Source organism: Gallinula chloropus, assembly GCF_964237585.1.
Source record: "Gallinula chloropus genome assembly, chromosome: 5".
Classification (NCBI taxonomy): Eukaryota; Metazoa; Chordata; class Aves; order Gruiformes; family Rallidae; genus Gallinula; species Gallinula chloropus.
The window spans coordinates 55,857,474-55,873,047 of record NC_140090.1 but is presented as its reverse complement, the minus strand read 5'-3'; the positions used below and the strand labels follow the sequence as shown (position 1 = coordinate 55,873,047).

Here is a 15,574-nt window from a genome sequence, read left to right as displayed (position 1 = left end):
AATGGAGGATGGAACCTTAATTTATGCCAATAGCTTTCAAACATGTTTCAAATAATAATACTAAGTGATGGAGCGTTTGAGGAAAGGGATGCATCACAAAGGCAGCATCAGTCAAAAATAAACTACTGCTAGCTATCAAAGTCAGTATTCATACACACACTTACTATGCCATGCTCTTTTTACCTCACCTATAGTGTAAACACTGTGGGATACCTGTACACAACATCGGCTTTCAGTGTGCTTTGTGCCTGTGTGTGATGTACAGAGGTAGTTATTCTTTGTTTTCTTTACAGTACATCTTCATATTTCCTTGCTGACTGTAAGGGGCTTCGTGTCCTTCGCACATGGGTATCTCCTCATTCTGCCATATTCCTCCATGCGAACAGAGATCAGATTGTGTAGAGTGCTTTCTTCAGACTGCAGAAAACAGAGCACTCGAAGTCAAGGAATAGCTCTGTTAAATTTTGTGTTACACAATTTTTTTGTGGTAGTAACGTGGTTTTGATATCTGTTAACTAGACTAAAAACCGATTTTAAGTGTTTAAGTTGAAATACTTTGGCCAAACGCTTTAGCCGTGTGAAGGTGGTGCGCCTGTCTCAGCTGGTGAGGCATTGGTATTGTTCCTCTGGAAAAAGAAAATCACAATGAAAAATGAGAAGTCAGTTGTTTCCTTCTAAATGTTCCGGGGTTTTTTAACAGAAAACAAAAGCAGATCTCTGAAATGGTATTGGTTGCCAGTAGAGGAACAAATTTTAGCTTTCAGGTGTCACATTGGGGTATTTTCAGATTAGTAGTCAAGGATGAGGATATTTTCAGTGGAAATTTTACCATTAATAAATAAAACGTCCATTTGATCTGTTATTTATGAGTAGATTGTTGGGGATTCCCAACGTACTGAATTGGGGAAAAATTAGCTGCAATCCTTTTGGGGAGGATTTGTTGCAGGAAACTGCTAATAGTATTCCATCTGTTCTTGCCATATTTTTAAAGAAGTTGTTAGGTTTTGTTTATACTTACACGAAAATTATAAAAATGTGGTGGAATTCATGCCTGTTCCATAACATGAGCGCACCGAAAAGGCAGTTCAAATTGCGTATTTCCACAGCACCATGTAAAGCAGTCTTTTTCTTAAGTAACAGTAGGTTCAAAATAAGTTTATGGTGGTGTCCTAATCAAGAAGACTTGCTAACTGAATCCACATTAATAATTAAAGCTGAGTGAGTGTTGTTCGTTTGAGAAACCAAAGTAAAACAGCACCTAAATCTGAATTGTAGAAGCTGAGCTGCTTTACTTGATCAGCAGCGTGGGCACAAAGCACAAGTATGGGTGCTGCAGTCACCCAGGGCTGTATTTCCTGTTCTGATTGGGGCTTCGTGTTGTTTTTGCACTGCAGACGGATGAGGTTTTAGGGGAGAAAAAAGAGGGATAAGGCTGGAGCAAGGAGCCTTGTTTGGAGATGATGTTTTCGTTTGTATTAAAGTAGTGTCACCTAGAGGCTCCAACCAAGAATACAGCCAAGGGGTGCTGGGCATCCTGAGCACACCCACACCCAGAGGCCGTTGCAGAGGCAGAGCGAGGTGCAGGCACTGAGGGGTGTCAGTGGGCAAGAACAGATGAGGAGCCCCGGTTTTGGGCTGGTTTTGGACCTACCTGAGTTTTTGGGCATCCGTAGCTGCAAAGGAGTGCTTGACATGTGCACATCTCTGACACCTTGCTTGTCATCAGATGCTTTCCTCTCTAGGTGTCCATGAGTGACAAAAGAAGATATGGCAGAAATGACAGTCAGGCTTACACTGGAAATCACCTGCTCATCTTGGCGTCAGATGAAGAAAGTTCTGGTAGGGACAGTAGATTTAAAGGGCTGAGTGGGCTCTGGGTGTCAGCTATGAGTAAGGTGGGATGACTGTGCTTCAGAAACATTACACACCCCTGCAAAGCTGCATAGCAGGCTTCGAGGGTCAGTAACAGAAACTACGCACTGCAAGCCCAGTAGTGGGAAACTTGGCACCAGTGCTTGGATGGAAAGGTTTTTTGGGAAAGCCAAAAAAAGCCGCCTGCTTTTCTGCAGTAGGTGTTAGATTTTCAGTGTTTAAAACAGCGATAGGTGCTTTATAAAGGTAGTGGTTTAGACACTTGGCCTTCCAACATGTGGTGTGGAAGATCACCAGGGAGGTACCACTTCAGTTTTTACCCTCCTCCACAGCATGTGTGATACTAATGCTCTAGGGATGCGTACGTCGCTAAACCGTCTGATTCTCTCCTTCCTCAATCAATGAAGGGATGTAAACAGAGTATCAGATACACGTACAATTGCCTTAATGACAACATAAACATATTTAAAATACAGCATTTTCAAATAATGCCACAAATCATGTGTATAGTGCAGTAGTTCACTAATACTAATTTACTCCACGGAGCTCACTTTTTATTAAGCAGCTTTTATTAGAATTAACTAGCAGTCTGTGTCTGACATGAGGTCTGTAACTATTCCAAAGAGTCTGGATATCTGCCTGGGTCTGTTTTCCTACTATTGGGATAAAGAGAAGCTGTTGAGACCTAAGTACCAGTGTACTTCTGCGACATGAGAGTTGAATTACTGGTGGTTTAGGTATATTTGCCAGCAGCTAAGAAATTCTTCCTCCTTATTCCTTGATTGCAGTTTCACTACATCGTAGTTTGAGAAGTAATTTACCTCTGTCTCTTCCTCTTTTTGCTCTATGTCTTCTGCTGCTGCTTGGCCTTTGATGCTGACCAGTAGTATGTATAGGTTCATTAACACTATTATAAATTTAGTCAATACTCTTTTAGTGGACTCCAGCTGAGCCCAAACTGACTCACGGCCCCCCAGGGTGTAGTGAGAGACTTAATTACCCTTGTACCGTTCAACAGGAACAATGTTGTGGGCAGCATTTTGCGGTGGCAGGAGAGGTTGAAGCTTCTTTCTCTGTTGGCTACCATTTTCAAGTTTGAAGAAAGGGATTTCAGGAGAATTCACAGCTCTGTATAATAAGCAGAAAGCCACTGCTCTCTTGCAAATGAGAATTGGATTGGTCACGTTTCATTACGGTACTTACATGGATTTTCCTTTGATGGGTGGAAGTATTCCTCTGGGTTGTGTAAGGACAGAAACACAAGTTGAAAGAGCAGAGTGGAGGGACAAGTGATCCTTTAGTTGAGTGGCACGCATTTCAGCATCTCCTACGGCTTGAAGCTCAAGAAGCCTTCACGTGGTGGAGGAAGGGCGGCCTTTGTGTGCAGGATGGCAGAAGTCATTCTCACACATGCATGTACTTGGTGATGGGCTTGAGTATGGTGCTGGGGAATGCAAACTGCCAGGATGCCAGCTATTTCTCATTGGGGTAGCTAAAGGGAAGTGTGAATGAAGTGAGGTTGGGTGCAGTGAGTGCTTGTTAGGGTGCATAAGTGATGTACTAGAAGGCACGTCCATTGCTGTTTCAGTGGCGACACAGTTTCTGATATTACTGTTGTCTGCAATTTAAGGCTGAGCCCCGTGTTGACAATGTAACAGTTGCGTGATTCTGTGTGCACAATGAGCATTTCTTGACAAATCTGAACCTGGTCTTTTTTTTCTGGCTTTCATGTGTTACGCTGGGTTCTGTGCTGGAGGTTTTCATCCTATGTCAACAACAGATTTCCTGAGGTGTCACCCGTTTTAAATGTGATACAGCAAAATCTAGTGATTTTCCTCTTTATAATTAGGTGAAGTGATTGTATAGTCATTGAGAACCCAGTGCAGCCGCCTTCTAAACAAATGCTCTGACTCTGCCATTGGAAAGTATGGATGAATAATACATGAAATCTCTTCTGTGTACTGTAGAAGAGAGGAATGGGTAAAAGAAACATGCTTTGGAGGCAAAGAAAGTGAAGAAATGGTTATAAGGTCTTAACAGCAGCCTTAAAGCATTGCTAGCTCAAAGTCTGAGGATGCATACAAACCATACGACATATTTGCGTTAGAAGAACCTTCAGTGACTCCGTGGTTTGATCCTTGCCTGTCATTACCCTGCTTATTTACTCATACACTTGGAAACTGTTTGCCTTGTCCCTTAGGTTTTATTACCTGTCCACAGCACATCACTGGGGAATAGAGAGGAATGGCTGCAGAGTCCTTTAACTGCTTATGTCATGGAGAGAGCTTTTTTGCAGTCGCTGAAGTATACAAACACTCATATGTGCCATAAATATCCAAACAAATCACAGAGCAGACATCATCCAAAGCAGTCAGAGTAGGAGGCATCATTCAGAGCAGCGAAAGAAGAGAAAGGCTTCATAGCAATCAGAAATTCTGGGTTAGTCATCATTTGTCTCCATGCTGGTAGAGGAGACTTGCTGGAGCATTGCGTCACTTGCACATGTTAGTCACTGAAGCCATTGTCTGAGCCCCTGAATGAGAGGGGGGAAATTTTTGGCCTTCTGAGAGAAAATATATTTTTAAAAAATGGACTAGGAGGACTCGCTGACTGCAAGGTGTTAAATATGCGCTCTCACCTCGTTTTATACGGATTCTGTCAACATAAACGTTACATGTCAAGCATCTTACTGAGAATTAGTATTTTCCAGTAATTTTCCATAATTATTTGTTAGGGGAAATAATTCTTTTCCCTAATTCAATTAATTATTTTTTTAAGGTGATTTTATTGCTTAATTCAATTTGGGTATTTGAAACAAGTAAGCCACTTCAAATTCACAGTTAGGTTCTAATACAGTGCTGTTGTGCTGGCACAGCATTATGGAATTTGTTTGAAATCTCCTAGTTGTTAAACACATTCACTGTTGCATTCTGCCATACAGAGTTGCTGTGATTAGATCAGTGGTTACTTGGGACATTGACAGGTTCTATCAAGTGCCTGCACGCCCTGTTGTGCAGGGCAATGCCTGTTCTGAAGCCATTTGCACTGGGGTTTATGAACGAGGTAAAGAGGGAAGACATGGGTAGTCCTTGATTTTGACATGCAGCACAAAAGGAAGGAGAAGGGGCCCAAGCCTGGAGTGCTGTCTGGGGATGCGGGAGACTCCCAGTCTGCCACAGCGCCCTTGTTAGGACTTGGGCAGGTTGGTTGTCTCACCATGTCTTGTATGAGTTCATTGGGTGTCACTTACCATGAAGCAGATGGGTACAGCCCCTGTAGAGCCTGTATGGATTCTTTAGGCAAGATCGCCCCAAATGGAATTCCAGTGGTAGCCAACAGTCCTGGAAAAAATGCATTCTTGGTCTAAAGTACAAGTCAGTGGGGTTTGAAAATGAAAGAGCGGGGTGTGGGGGGGTGTATATTAAGTGGGGGTGTGTGTGTGTGTATATATATATACACGCACACAAGGAAAGATCACGTGTGTGTCTGTGTATGTATATGCAAATAGAAATCTAATTTACAAGTTAATAGCATGAGAACAAGCACATTTCAAGTGGGATATATTTTACAGTTATGGGATTAATAGTTACTTTCACAGAATTTAACATATTTAATTACACTAGATACGTGTTCGTTTTGAAACCATCAATGCTTTTGTATGAAAAGAACTGTAAGAAATGTTTGCTTGTAACTGTGGACAAAGCTAATGGAAAAAACCCAATCCTCTCATCCACATATTTATCTGAAAGATGTGTTGTATATCTGCAGTTGATTTTCTAGAATGCTGATTAGCTAATACTGTTTTTGGCATGCAGCTTATCCATCGTGTGGGAGAACACTATCTGAATTTCAATTTACTTTTCAAAATGATGTTGAACTGCTATTCCTTTACAGGCTTTTCTGGCCATTTGGGGACCCAGTGCAGACAGTGGAGCTGCAGTCTGGGCTCAAAATCTAATTGAATATATACAAGGCAGCTGAAGCAGTGATTGTTGAAGAGCTTGAGACAGATTGCAAAAAATACGTGCTCCTGAACAACTTGCCTAGTGACCTTGTTTGAAACTCCGTCCCTGGGTTTAGTTTTACTTCTCTTGGTAACAGACCTTCACGGCAAAAGCCCTCTGCTTCATTATAGTTAAGGAATTCATTAGTTTTGTGTGGTTTTGTCATGGTTTAACCTCAGCTGGCAACACGCAGCTGCTCACTCACGCCCCCCCCCAGTGGGATGCGGGAGAGAGTCGGAAGAGTAACAGTGAGAAAACTGGTGGGTTGAGATAGGCAGTTAATAGGGAAAGCAAAAGCTGCACACATAAGCAAAGCACAGCAAGGGAATTGTACCCCCCTGCCCATGGGCCGGCAGGTGTTCAGCCACCTCCAGGAAAGCAGGGCTCCACCTGTGTAATGGTGACAAAGGCCACCACTCCAAATGTCCCCTCCTTCCTCCTCCTTCCCCCAGCTTTATATTCTGAGTGTAATGTCATATGGTAAGGAATATCCCTTTGGTCAGTTGGGATCATTGTCCCACTTGCATCCCCTCCCAACTCCTTGTGCACCCCCAGCCTGCCTGCTGGTGGGTTGGGAAGCAGAAAAGGCCTCGGCTCTGTGTAAGCACAGCTCAGCAGTAATCAAACTGTCCCTGAATTATCAACATTGTTTTCATCACAGACCTAAACCAGAGCCCCATAGTGCTACTATGGAGAAAATTAACTCTATCCCAGCCAAAACTAGCACAGGTTTTGGTAGGATCATGTTGCTGTTGAAGAAACTTCATGCCTCTCAGAGTACTTGGCTAATAATAGAAGGAGGGGGTGGGGAGTTAAGGTAATGTCAGGTGTTAATCCCATTTTACCTTGCCAGCAGTTTGCCACAGTTTAAACTTCCAGAATCTCACCCTCCTCAACGTTTGTTTTTGCAGTGATGGGTCTTTCCCCTACGATTCTGTTCCCTGGCAGCAAAATACCAACCAGCCTCCAGGCTCTTTATCAGTGGTCACCACAGTATGGGGTGTGACTAACACCTCTCAAAGCCAGGTAAGCTTCGCTTTTATGCTCCGTCCTCTCTAAACACAGATCTTTGCTAATGTCTGCAAAATGGAAAGCTCTTCGGAAAAACCTCTTGGGATCAATAACAGTGTCTGTGTTCTCTTTGTTGTTCATGGTGCATTTTTTGTTCCAGTCATATCCTCTTTGGTGGCGTTGGAAAGGAGGCGTCTGAGAGCCTGAGTCACTCTCTCCTTTAGCTGCATGCAAATGTCAGGCTGGGGTATAGCACGTATTTTGCACTGTATGTTTTCAACACTAAAAGCATGATTTGGGGAGATAATTCCACACCCCTTGAGAATTTCAGATTGGACTTGAAGAGGTTTTTTATTAAAAATTCTAGCTAGATTCACGAAATGTCAGTTATCAATGATTTTTTTTTTACCCAGGGTTGTGTTGTACTTGAGCTGGTGAAATCCGATGCCAAGCGCACCCCCACACTGAGGTGTGACCTACCAGCTGTAGGCTGTGCTCCCTCCAGCCTCTCTGGTAACACCGCCTTGCTTACAAAAATACCCCAGTGTGCATTGGAGCCCAAGCTTCCGGCTGCCTGGTGGGAGCCATGCTTACTGGATTTGGTTCTGTCCGCTCTCTGTCTCTCTGTTTCTTCTGCAATGTATATTGAATTATTCTACAGAAAAAGAAGTGGCTTTAATGAAGGAGGCACCAATTATTTGTGATGGTCTGCGCTCCAACGGATGTGGCACAAATCGAGTGCTCAGACAGTCTAGCCTTCTCTTACTCTGTAGACGAAGTGCTCTAAGCACATCACTGTCTTTAATGAGTGCTTTTTGGTACATAAATCTTGCCTGCTTTACCTATTTTTGACTCATACACAAATTTATCTGGATTTCTTTCTATTATTTTAATTTTGGTCAGGAAATGAAAAATAGAATTTACAGATTGAGTAATTTGAAAAAAACGAACTATTGGGAGACCAAGTCATGTAGGTACTCACATGGCAGCTGTATAAGCACTGATTGTGGCAAAATCTTTCTTCAGAAAAATAGAGGAAACAGTTACAAAATCTAGAACATGATTTATTATTGTTGATTTGGTTTTAACACCTTGAAAGAAAAGGTATCCCATCTGGGAAAGAAACACCTCAGTAAACATGTAGGTCTATATGTTAGCCAGAAAATGGGAATACAGTTCTTGTGGAAATCTTTCACACTTGAAAAAAGGGGAAAAAAATTAAAGATATACTCAGAATTTAGTTCTGTCATAAGAACACTGCGTTGTAACTTGAACTCTTCATGATATATCAGAAAAATGTGCAATTAAAGAAAAAAGTGCTGTGGTAAAAAGAAGAAAATGCTTCTTCAGAATCATTGCAAGGAAAGGGTGAAACTCTGGACCCCGAAGTTTGGTTGCAGCTGTTGAGAGCACACTGAAATCAGTGACAGGGTTTCCCATAAGTCTTCATGCTCCCTGAGGGAAAGGAATGAACTGGTCTCACTGATTCCCTTTCACATGTTGCCAAAGCTGTTGAGTCTGGCTTCTGCAAAAATCATGGCCACTACATTTCTTCTCAAGTAGGAGACAGGTATCCTTGCAGGTGATCCAGGGCAGCCGTACTTACATCTCAGTGGAAATCATAGCAATTTTGGTTCAATTGAAAAAAACCCAAAATGCTTCGAACAAGCAAGTCAAGTCCTTTTAAAGACAGAACAGAGGACTCTTCTAAAAACCAACAGAAACTGCTGGTGTATTTCTGTACACTTCAGAGAGATTCAAGAACAGTTTAAGCCACTGAAATACATTTTTTCAGAGGTTTTACGTCTCTAGTACCCCTTGCAGGATGCCAGTGAGCCTGAATGTTTTCAAGTTGTTTCAAAGTCTTACCAAAACAAAACTAACAAAAAAAGCATGTACTTTTTACTAAACAGGGGGGTTTGTCACATGCAGAGCATGTTCTAGCTGGTCTTTTATCTTTTTTCATAAGTGGTTTATCTTGGGTTCCATCTGTTTACAATCTCCTGTGAAGAATAGAGATCAGAAACTCCTGTTTGATTGGAAATGGCAAAAGGAGAAATCGCCAGGAATGTTCACCTAGACATCAACAGAATGTCATTAGAGTACAGGGTCGTTATGTTTTAATTCATCAGTTGCAGCAAATCAATTTTCTTGATGTAGTTCAAGGTACAGCCCTTATTCTCATGTTTCGACTCACAGGTGCTGGGAAATCCAATGGCAAATGCTAACAACCCTATGAACCCAGCAGGAAATCCCATGGCTTCTGGGATGACTACCAGCAACCCTGGAATCAATTCCCCTCAGTTTGCTGGACAGCAGCAACAATTTTCAGCCAAGGCAGGTTCCACTCAGCCGTACATACAGCAGGGCATGTATGGGCGACCCAACTACCCTGGAAGTGGAGGCTTTGGTGGCAGGTAAGACGTACTTGTGCAAGGTGGAAAATGGATGTAACTAGTTGCTGAAGCGTGTTTTGGTGACCTGGCAGAAGTGCCAGGGACTTTTTTTAGTTACATAAAGTCTCAGTAGGTATTTTATGCTGGTTAGCTGAAGTGTGTGCTGCTTTTACAGCTTCGGAAATCAGCTACCCAAACTGCAATGAAATTCATCATGGTAAATGGAAATGGCTTAGGTCAATCAATTAGCTCTAATAAACTCCTAAAATAAAGTTTTAATTAAGAGAGATTGTTTAACAGACCACAGGCTTAGGAATGATTAACATTTAATAAGGCCAGGATGTGAAAGGTATTGATGGTATAATTTCTACATGCCTATGGAGGAATAAGGTTGAGTATTAGGCAGAGCAGTTTCCTATGCAATGGGGTACTTGTGCCCAAAGACTTACTCCACAGACTGAATTTGAAAAGAATCCGGGGTGAAGATACTTGTTAAGAGAGATGGTCAAGCTGTGTATTTACTTTGGGGAAGTAAATGCTATATTAGTGAAAGAAGGCGAAACTAACAGCCTGGGTTTTGTTACATTTTGACTTTCGGTGGCTGTGCTTTGTAAACAAGGTGGTAAGTGCACTTAACTGAAACCACTGTTTATGGTCCCTCTGCAAAACCCGCTGACACGGTTGTTAGCTTAGTCAGTCTAGTGTGAAGAATATAAGCCTGGGACTCAGGGATCTTATCTCTTCTTTCATCTCTGCCACTGATCTAGTGAGTGACCTTGAACAATTCAGAAAGTTTCTTGAGCTTTGTATTAACATCTCTAAAATGGGCACAGCTACAGAAAGGTAGCTGTTGTCTTGGAGCAGGAAAGGCACAGTTAAGTTTAACTTACCTCACAATCAATAGAAGAGCTGGGGAGGACCTGCAAAATACATTGTGTGGGATCCAGTGAGCTGATGGATTGGGTCTCTCCTGGCCTTTCTGCTGAGGTCCAGGGAGGAGGGCTTTTACAACATGGGGAACACTTGGCATAATTCAACACTGAGGCAGGTGAACGCTCTGTAGTGGCGGAAGCTCTCTGTTCATGCTGCTGTGCAATCTGCCCCTACACTATTGGGAAATGGAGCATGCAGTAACTTTCAGGATTTCAGTTCAGCTTCACAGTAAGCTGCAGAACTGCAGAGCAGTTCAGTGCCCCCGAAACAGCTGACGGTGGTGCCTTGCAATCCTGGTGGCAGCCCTGTGACTGTCGCACCTGAGCGACACTTGCATCTCATGTACACACCTAATTCCCTGTCCCGCTGGCTTTCATAGGCAGTGATGCCCCAATTTGGAACAGTTCCAGATGAGGATCACCTCAGTGTTCATTCAAAACAAAATCCACCAGGCATATCTTAATTCTCTTTTTTTCCCTCCCTGTCAGTTACCCTGGAGGCCCCAATACCCCTGCAGGAATGGGGATCCCCCCACACACGAGGCCACCAGCTGATTTCACCCAGCCAGCTGCAGCTGCCGCCGCTGCTGCAGTTGCGGCTGCAGCTGCTACAGCAACAGCTACAGCTACAGCCACTGTGGCAGCCCTTCAGGAAACACAGAATAAGGACATGAACCAGTATGGACCGGTAAGAGAACAGCCCTTACATCTTCATACCTGCCCGATCCGGACCATTACAGGGAATTGGGCTGTGCTCCGTACTCCCCAGTTGATTAGGGTGCCTCCTCTGGGTTTGTTTTGGTGGTTTTTTTGTGCATGAGCATGGTTATAAATGCTTATGAGCAACTGCTGGAATGTGTGTATGTAGGTGTGAACCTGTCCCCCATGTTTTTCCCAATAAATCTTGCCTAACTGTATTTTGTAGTTTGGAGATTGCCCCTTAAAAATCTGAAGACTACCCCAGATTGTGGCTGCATCCGATGTGATGTATTATTGCTGCCTTTGCCAGCCCTGTGAACCTCTAAATTTGAGTACCCAGTGGAATGTTCCATAATTTCGGAATATGTTTTGTACTGTTTGTGTAATTGTTTATTTTGCCAGCTATGGTTGGTTGTTTAGGTTTTTTTCCCCTTCAAACAAGGAAACAAGAGTAGGAAAGAGATTTGCTTTTTAATAATGCTGTCGATGAGAACAGCTCTGTGAAACACGCATTTCTGGTGATCCGTAGCCTCCAGCATGTCATGACTTCATGTAATTTTTTTTCTTAAAGTAAACAAGGGTTTGATCAATTCAAATTTTTTCCTCCTTGGCTTTTTAAGCCCTCTGAGTTCTGAAGTATATGGGCCCACATGCCAGGTGATGTGAAGCAGCACGACATCTCAGACATTGTAGTGTTGTGCTGTATTTACTTAGCCAACTTCCTGACCTGTTACCTTACAGTAATAGACGAGCCAATTTAATTGCTCACCTTAGACTTAGGTCTGTCTGTCTCTCTTATGCCTCCTATAATTCCCATGGTATTGTTACTATAAGTAACATCACCGCCCATCAGAAGTTGGAGACCGTTGAAGGAAAATGCGACATAAATCCCCCCTTCTTCCCTCCCCAAAACATGTTCAGCTCCCTCCACCCATTTTAAATGCATGTCGCATTTTATTCTTTTTTTTTTTTTCTTCTTCTTCCGTTGAAGGTTTGTTCCTCTTTCCAGATGGGTCCAACTCAGGCTTACAACAACCAGTTTATGAACCAGCCTGGTCCTCGTGGCCCTGCGTCTATGCCAGGCAACATGAACCCAGCAAGCATGGGAGCAGGAATGACACCTTCCAGCATGAGTGGGCCACCCATGGGCATGAACCAGCCTCGGCCTCCTGGAATGAGTCCCTTCAGCACCCACGGGCAGAGGATGCCTCAGCAAGCCTACCCAGGCCCACGCCCCCAGTCCTTGCCTATACAGGGCATAAAGAGACCGTACCCGGGAGAGGTAATAAGATAAATCATATCTTGCATGCACTATTATTGTGACTGAAAGTTGGAGCGTGCTGGGCAATGTGTGATGTGCATCCCTGTAAGTTCGGTCCTCCTTTGTTACAGCCTTGGTAGGAATGCTGCTGTTAAAATGCCAGCAGTGGCAGCTCTTCCTTTTTAGCTTTTAAAAGTATTTAGGTTGCCCCTTGCTCTGTTAGTCAAGGTGACAGTCATTAAAACCAAGAAAGGCCCAAACCTGAGCCCTCAAAATGTCACTTTGAGAGTCTCATGCTAGATGGTGAATTCACAGACCTTAAGCAGACTTCATTCACGGGAAGGGATTTATATAACGTGACAACTTAAAAGAGATTTTGAAGGTGAAATACTTCATTTGAGCCCATTACATATGTGTTCTGCATTTTCTTGTGTGGTTTTTATTGTTCTAAAGAAGTACAGGGCATGTGTTGTATAAACACCAGTAGTAATAACATTTATTTTAAAGACCAATTGCTTTCCAGACTTCTTGAGGCTTGATTGTAGAAAGCACTGAGCTGAATATAAATCATGTTGAACTCAAATCCCTCTGTGTCAGCATTTATCTAATATAAGTTTATTTGGAGTGTGGTATTTCTGTCTTAAGTTCCCATGCTGTTATATGAGATCTGAGTAGCTTTGTAGGCAAAATTACGTTACCATTGGCTTGTATTATGACCTTCAGCAAAATACTTAAGGTCAAAATTTTTAAGAAATGTGGACAACCAAAGATACAGACGGACCATATTTTGGGTTTTAAAAAGTACCGATGCATTTTACTATTCAAATTGGTCTGAACCGAGCAGTAGATGCTGTTGAGATTTCCCCCAAGTCTCTCTCAGCATCTGTGTGCCCTCAGTGTCATTAAAAATCTAGCCACTAGTTACTAGATTCAGAGGGAATTTCCTGGTGAAAATTTATATTAAACTGTGACTACAACAACAACTATAACTCCAGGTGTAGAGGTCAGAATATTATGACATTGCCCTGACTATAGTAATGGTAGTAAGAGTTTGTAGAAAGAAAACACGTGGCAAAGAGTACTGTGGCATGTGGAAAATACAGCAGACATTTATAGTTGAGCTACCTTTCTTTCCTGGTGTGGAATAAATTAATTTTTTTTTTAAATCAGATTTAAAAAGTGATGTGCTTTTGCAGGAGTTGCTTCTCTGGGAAGGCTTTTCACCTTGTAAATACTGCCACTTACTCTACAAGTAATTTAAGAAAACAAAGAACGTGGCTTGTTCAGATAATTTTTGCCTTCAATTTTCATTTTTTAAGGAAGACTGTAAACCCCTTTTTGCTGCTTCAGAAGCAGACTTTTAATTGAAAGTTCTTGTTCCCAAGAAGTAACTGCTGAGCAGTGCCCTAAATGTTAGCATGCTTGCTGGTCTGGAATTCTGCAGATCCTGTAGATGCTATCTGTTTGTTTTTTCAAAAGCTTCATTTATGGAAACTTCTTATTAATCGCTGAGTTTTTCAAATAGACATTTTATTACCTTTAAAGTTCCCATTTTCATTGCTTCTATTCCAAGACTGCAGCACAGTACTAGCTAGCTCTAGCAAAGTGACTACGAGTAGCTTCTCTTTAGTTGTTAGAGTCTTGCTCAACACTCTAGCACAGGACCAACGTAGCAGTTGTGTTGAGCAGACAGACATGGGCAGCATAACTTCTAATTTCTGCCCATTCTGGAAATTTTTTTGGTTATGTTACTTTCTTGTGCTTTCGTTCTCCATTGGAAAAGGAGCCCCAGGGATGGGGCTAGCAGCACTTGCAAAAACACAAGAGTCTTGGCGAACATTGCATCTGTTTGTACTTCTGGTTTCTTCAAACGTGGTGCCCTTGGACAGGCTGCAGTGCTGGGTGCACGTGTGTGTTGAGGTACAGGGTTACTCCCATCCCACGTCGGGCTGTGGCACTTGCATGCTTCTGGGCACTCGGCGCCAGCCGTCAGGCCCTGGAGTAGCACTCAGCTGAGGAGCATTCACCTGGAGGGGTTTTTGTTTGCTTTGGTTCCCCTGTTTGAATCTATGCAAACAATTAATTGAAGACAGCTGCTTGCATGAAACAGATCTTTGTCTTCTTTCATTTCTGTTGTGAAATAGCCGAATTATGGAAACCAGCAGTATGGACCAAATAGCCAGTTTCCAAACCAGCCTGGTCAGTACCCCACTCCCAACCCTCCAAGACCCCTTACGTCTCCCAACTATCCTGGACAGAGGATGCCAAGCCAGCAAAGCACAGGGCAGTACCCTCCTCCAACAGTCAACATGGGGCAGTATTACAAGGTAAGAATGTTTAGCTTGTCTTGGTGTGCGTTCTGGTAGATGTTTATGAATGAAGTCATGTTAATGACTTCATAGACACTGCTTTTATCTATTAAAGAATGGGGAAAAAAACAACAGTGCTTTTAATAATGTTTTGGATGACACAGAATCAAGTCAATCAGCCAAGTTGCATTGTTAATCATAAAGAAAATTGATTGTTACTGCAGCTTATTAGAGGCCTTTACAAGGACATGTTGGTTTCACTTTTAAAATAGCACGTAAAAAGTAGTACGTAATGGGATTCAGGTGTAATGTTTTCACCTCTTCATGGCACCCTCAAAAATGCAACTTTGGACATCTGTAATAAAAAAGTTCCACATTGCGATGTCCTGATTGCAGAGGTACAGTGCTCCTGTGGGATTAAGCCAGCCCAGATTTGAAAGCTGTTCCAGCTGTAGAATTCAGCTTTGAACTGACTTTTGTGTGACTTTCTCAAACCTCTCCATCCCCTTTTCTCTTCTCTTTCCCCCTGTGCTGCTTGCTTTGAGTAAGAATGAGCATTGCTAAAATGCTGCCCAAAACCTGTTTTATGGATACATCTTGAGCTTTGTGTCATCCGAGCTGAGCCTGTGCTGAGGCCTGCTGAAGCAGGCGTGTAAGTGAGCTTTGGCACACGGGCACTCCAGCTAGTGCAAAAACAGGGAGGACTGTTGGTGGTCTGACCTGCTCTTAAAGCATTAGCTGTTGAAGTCTCTGGACTGCATTCTGATATTGAAGGTAGGCAGAAAGTATCTAAGTTGCACATTGGTGTTGATTTGGAATTCTTCTGTTGTGATTCACAAAGAAAACAGCATTAAAAAAGGGGGGGAAAAAAGCCTTTACATGAGAGCATCTGCTCTACGTGCCGCCAAGGTGTCCGCTCTGGCACCCGAAGGAACGCCTGTTGCATCGCGGCAGTTCCTACAGGACGCTGCCATGAAGAACACAAGGAGGAGACAGATCCTCAACTGCTGTCATTGCAGTGCAGTCACTTAGCTGCAATCACAACAGATCTCTGTGAAGTTTTGAAGTAACAGATTTTTTTTTAATAAAT

At 42.8% G+C, this 15,574-nt stretch overlaps 1 protein-coding gene across 1 annotated transcript in view; it reads left to right on the top strand.

Moving 5' to 3' along the window:
- The window catches only part of ZMIZ1 (zinc finger MIZ-type containing 1), a gene marked incomplete at its 5' end in the record, with an annotated part of 158,114 nt that overhangs the window by 118,199 nt on the left and 24,341 nt on the right, over positions 1-15,574 (top strand). The window contains 5 exons of the mRNA XM_084264603.1: positions 6,788-6,902; positions 9,087-9,304; positions 10,705-10,903; positions 11,924-12,196; positions 14,320-14,502. Of these exons, the coding sequence (XP_084120729.1) occupies positions 6,788-6,902; positions 9,087-9,304; positions 10,705-10,903; positions 11,924-12,196; positions 14,320-14,502 (988 nt within the window). The remainder of the gene's footprint in view (positions 1-6,787; positions 6,903-9,086; positions 9,305-10,704; positions 10,904-11,923; positions 12,197-14,319; positions 14,503-15,574) is intronic.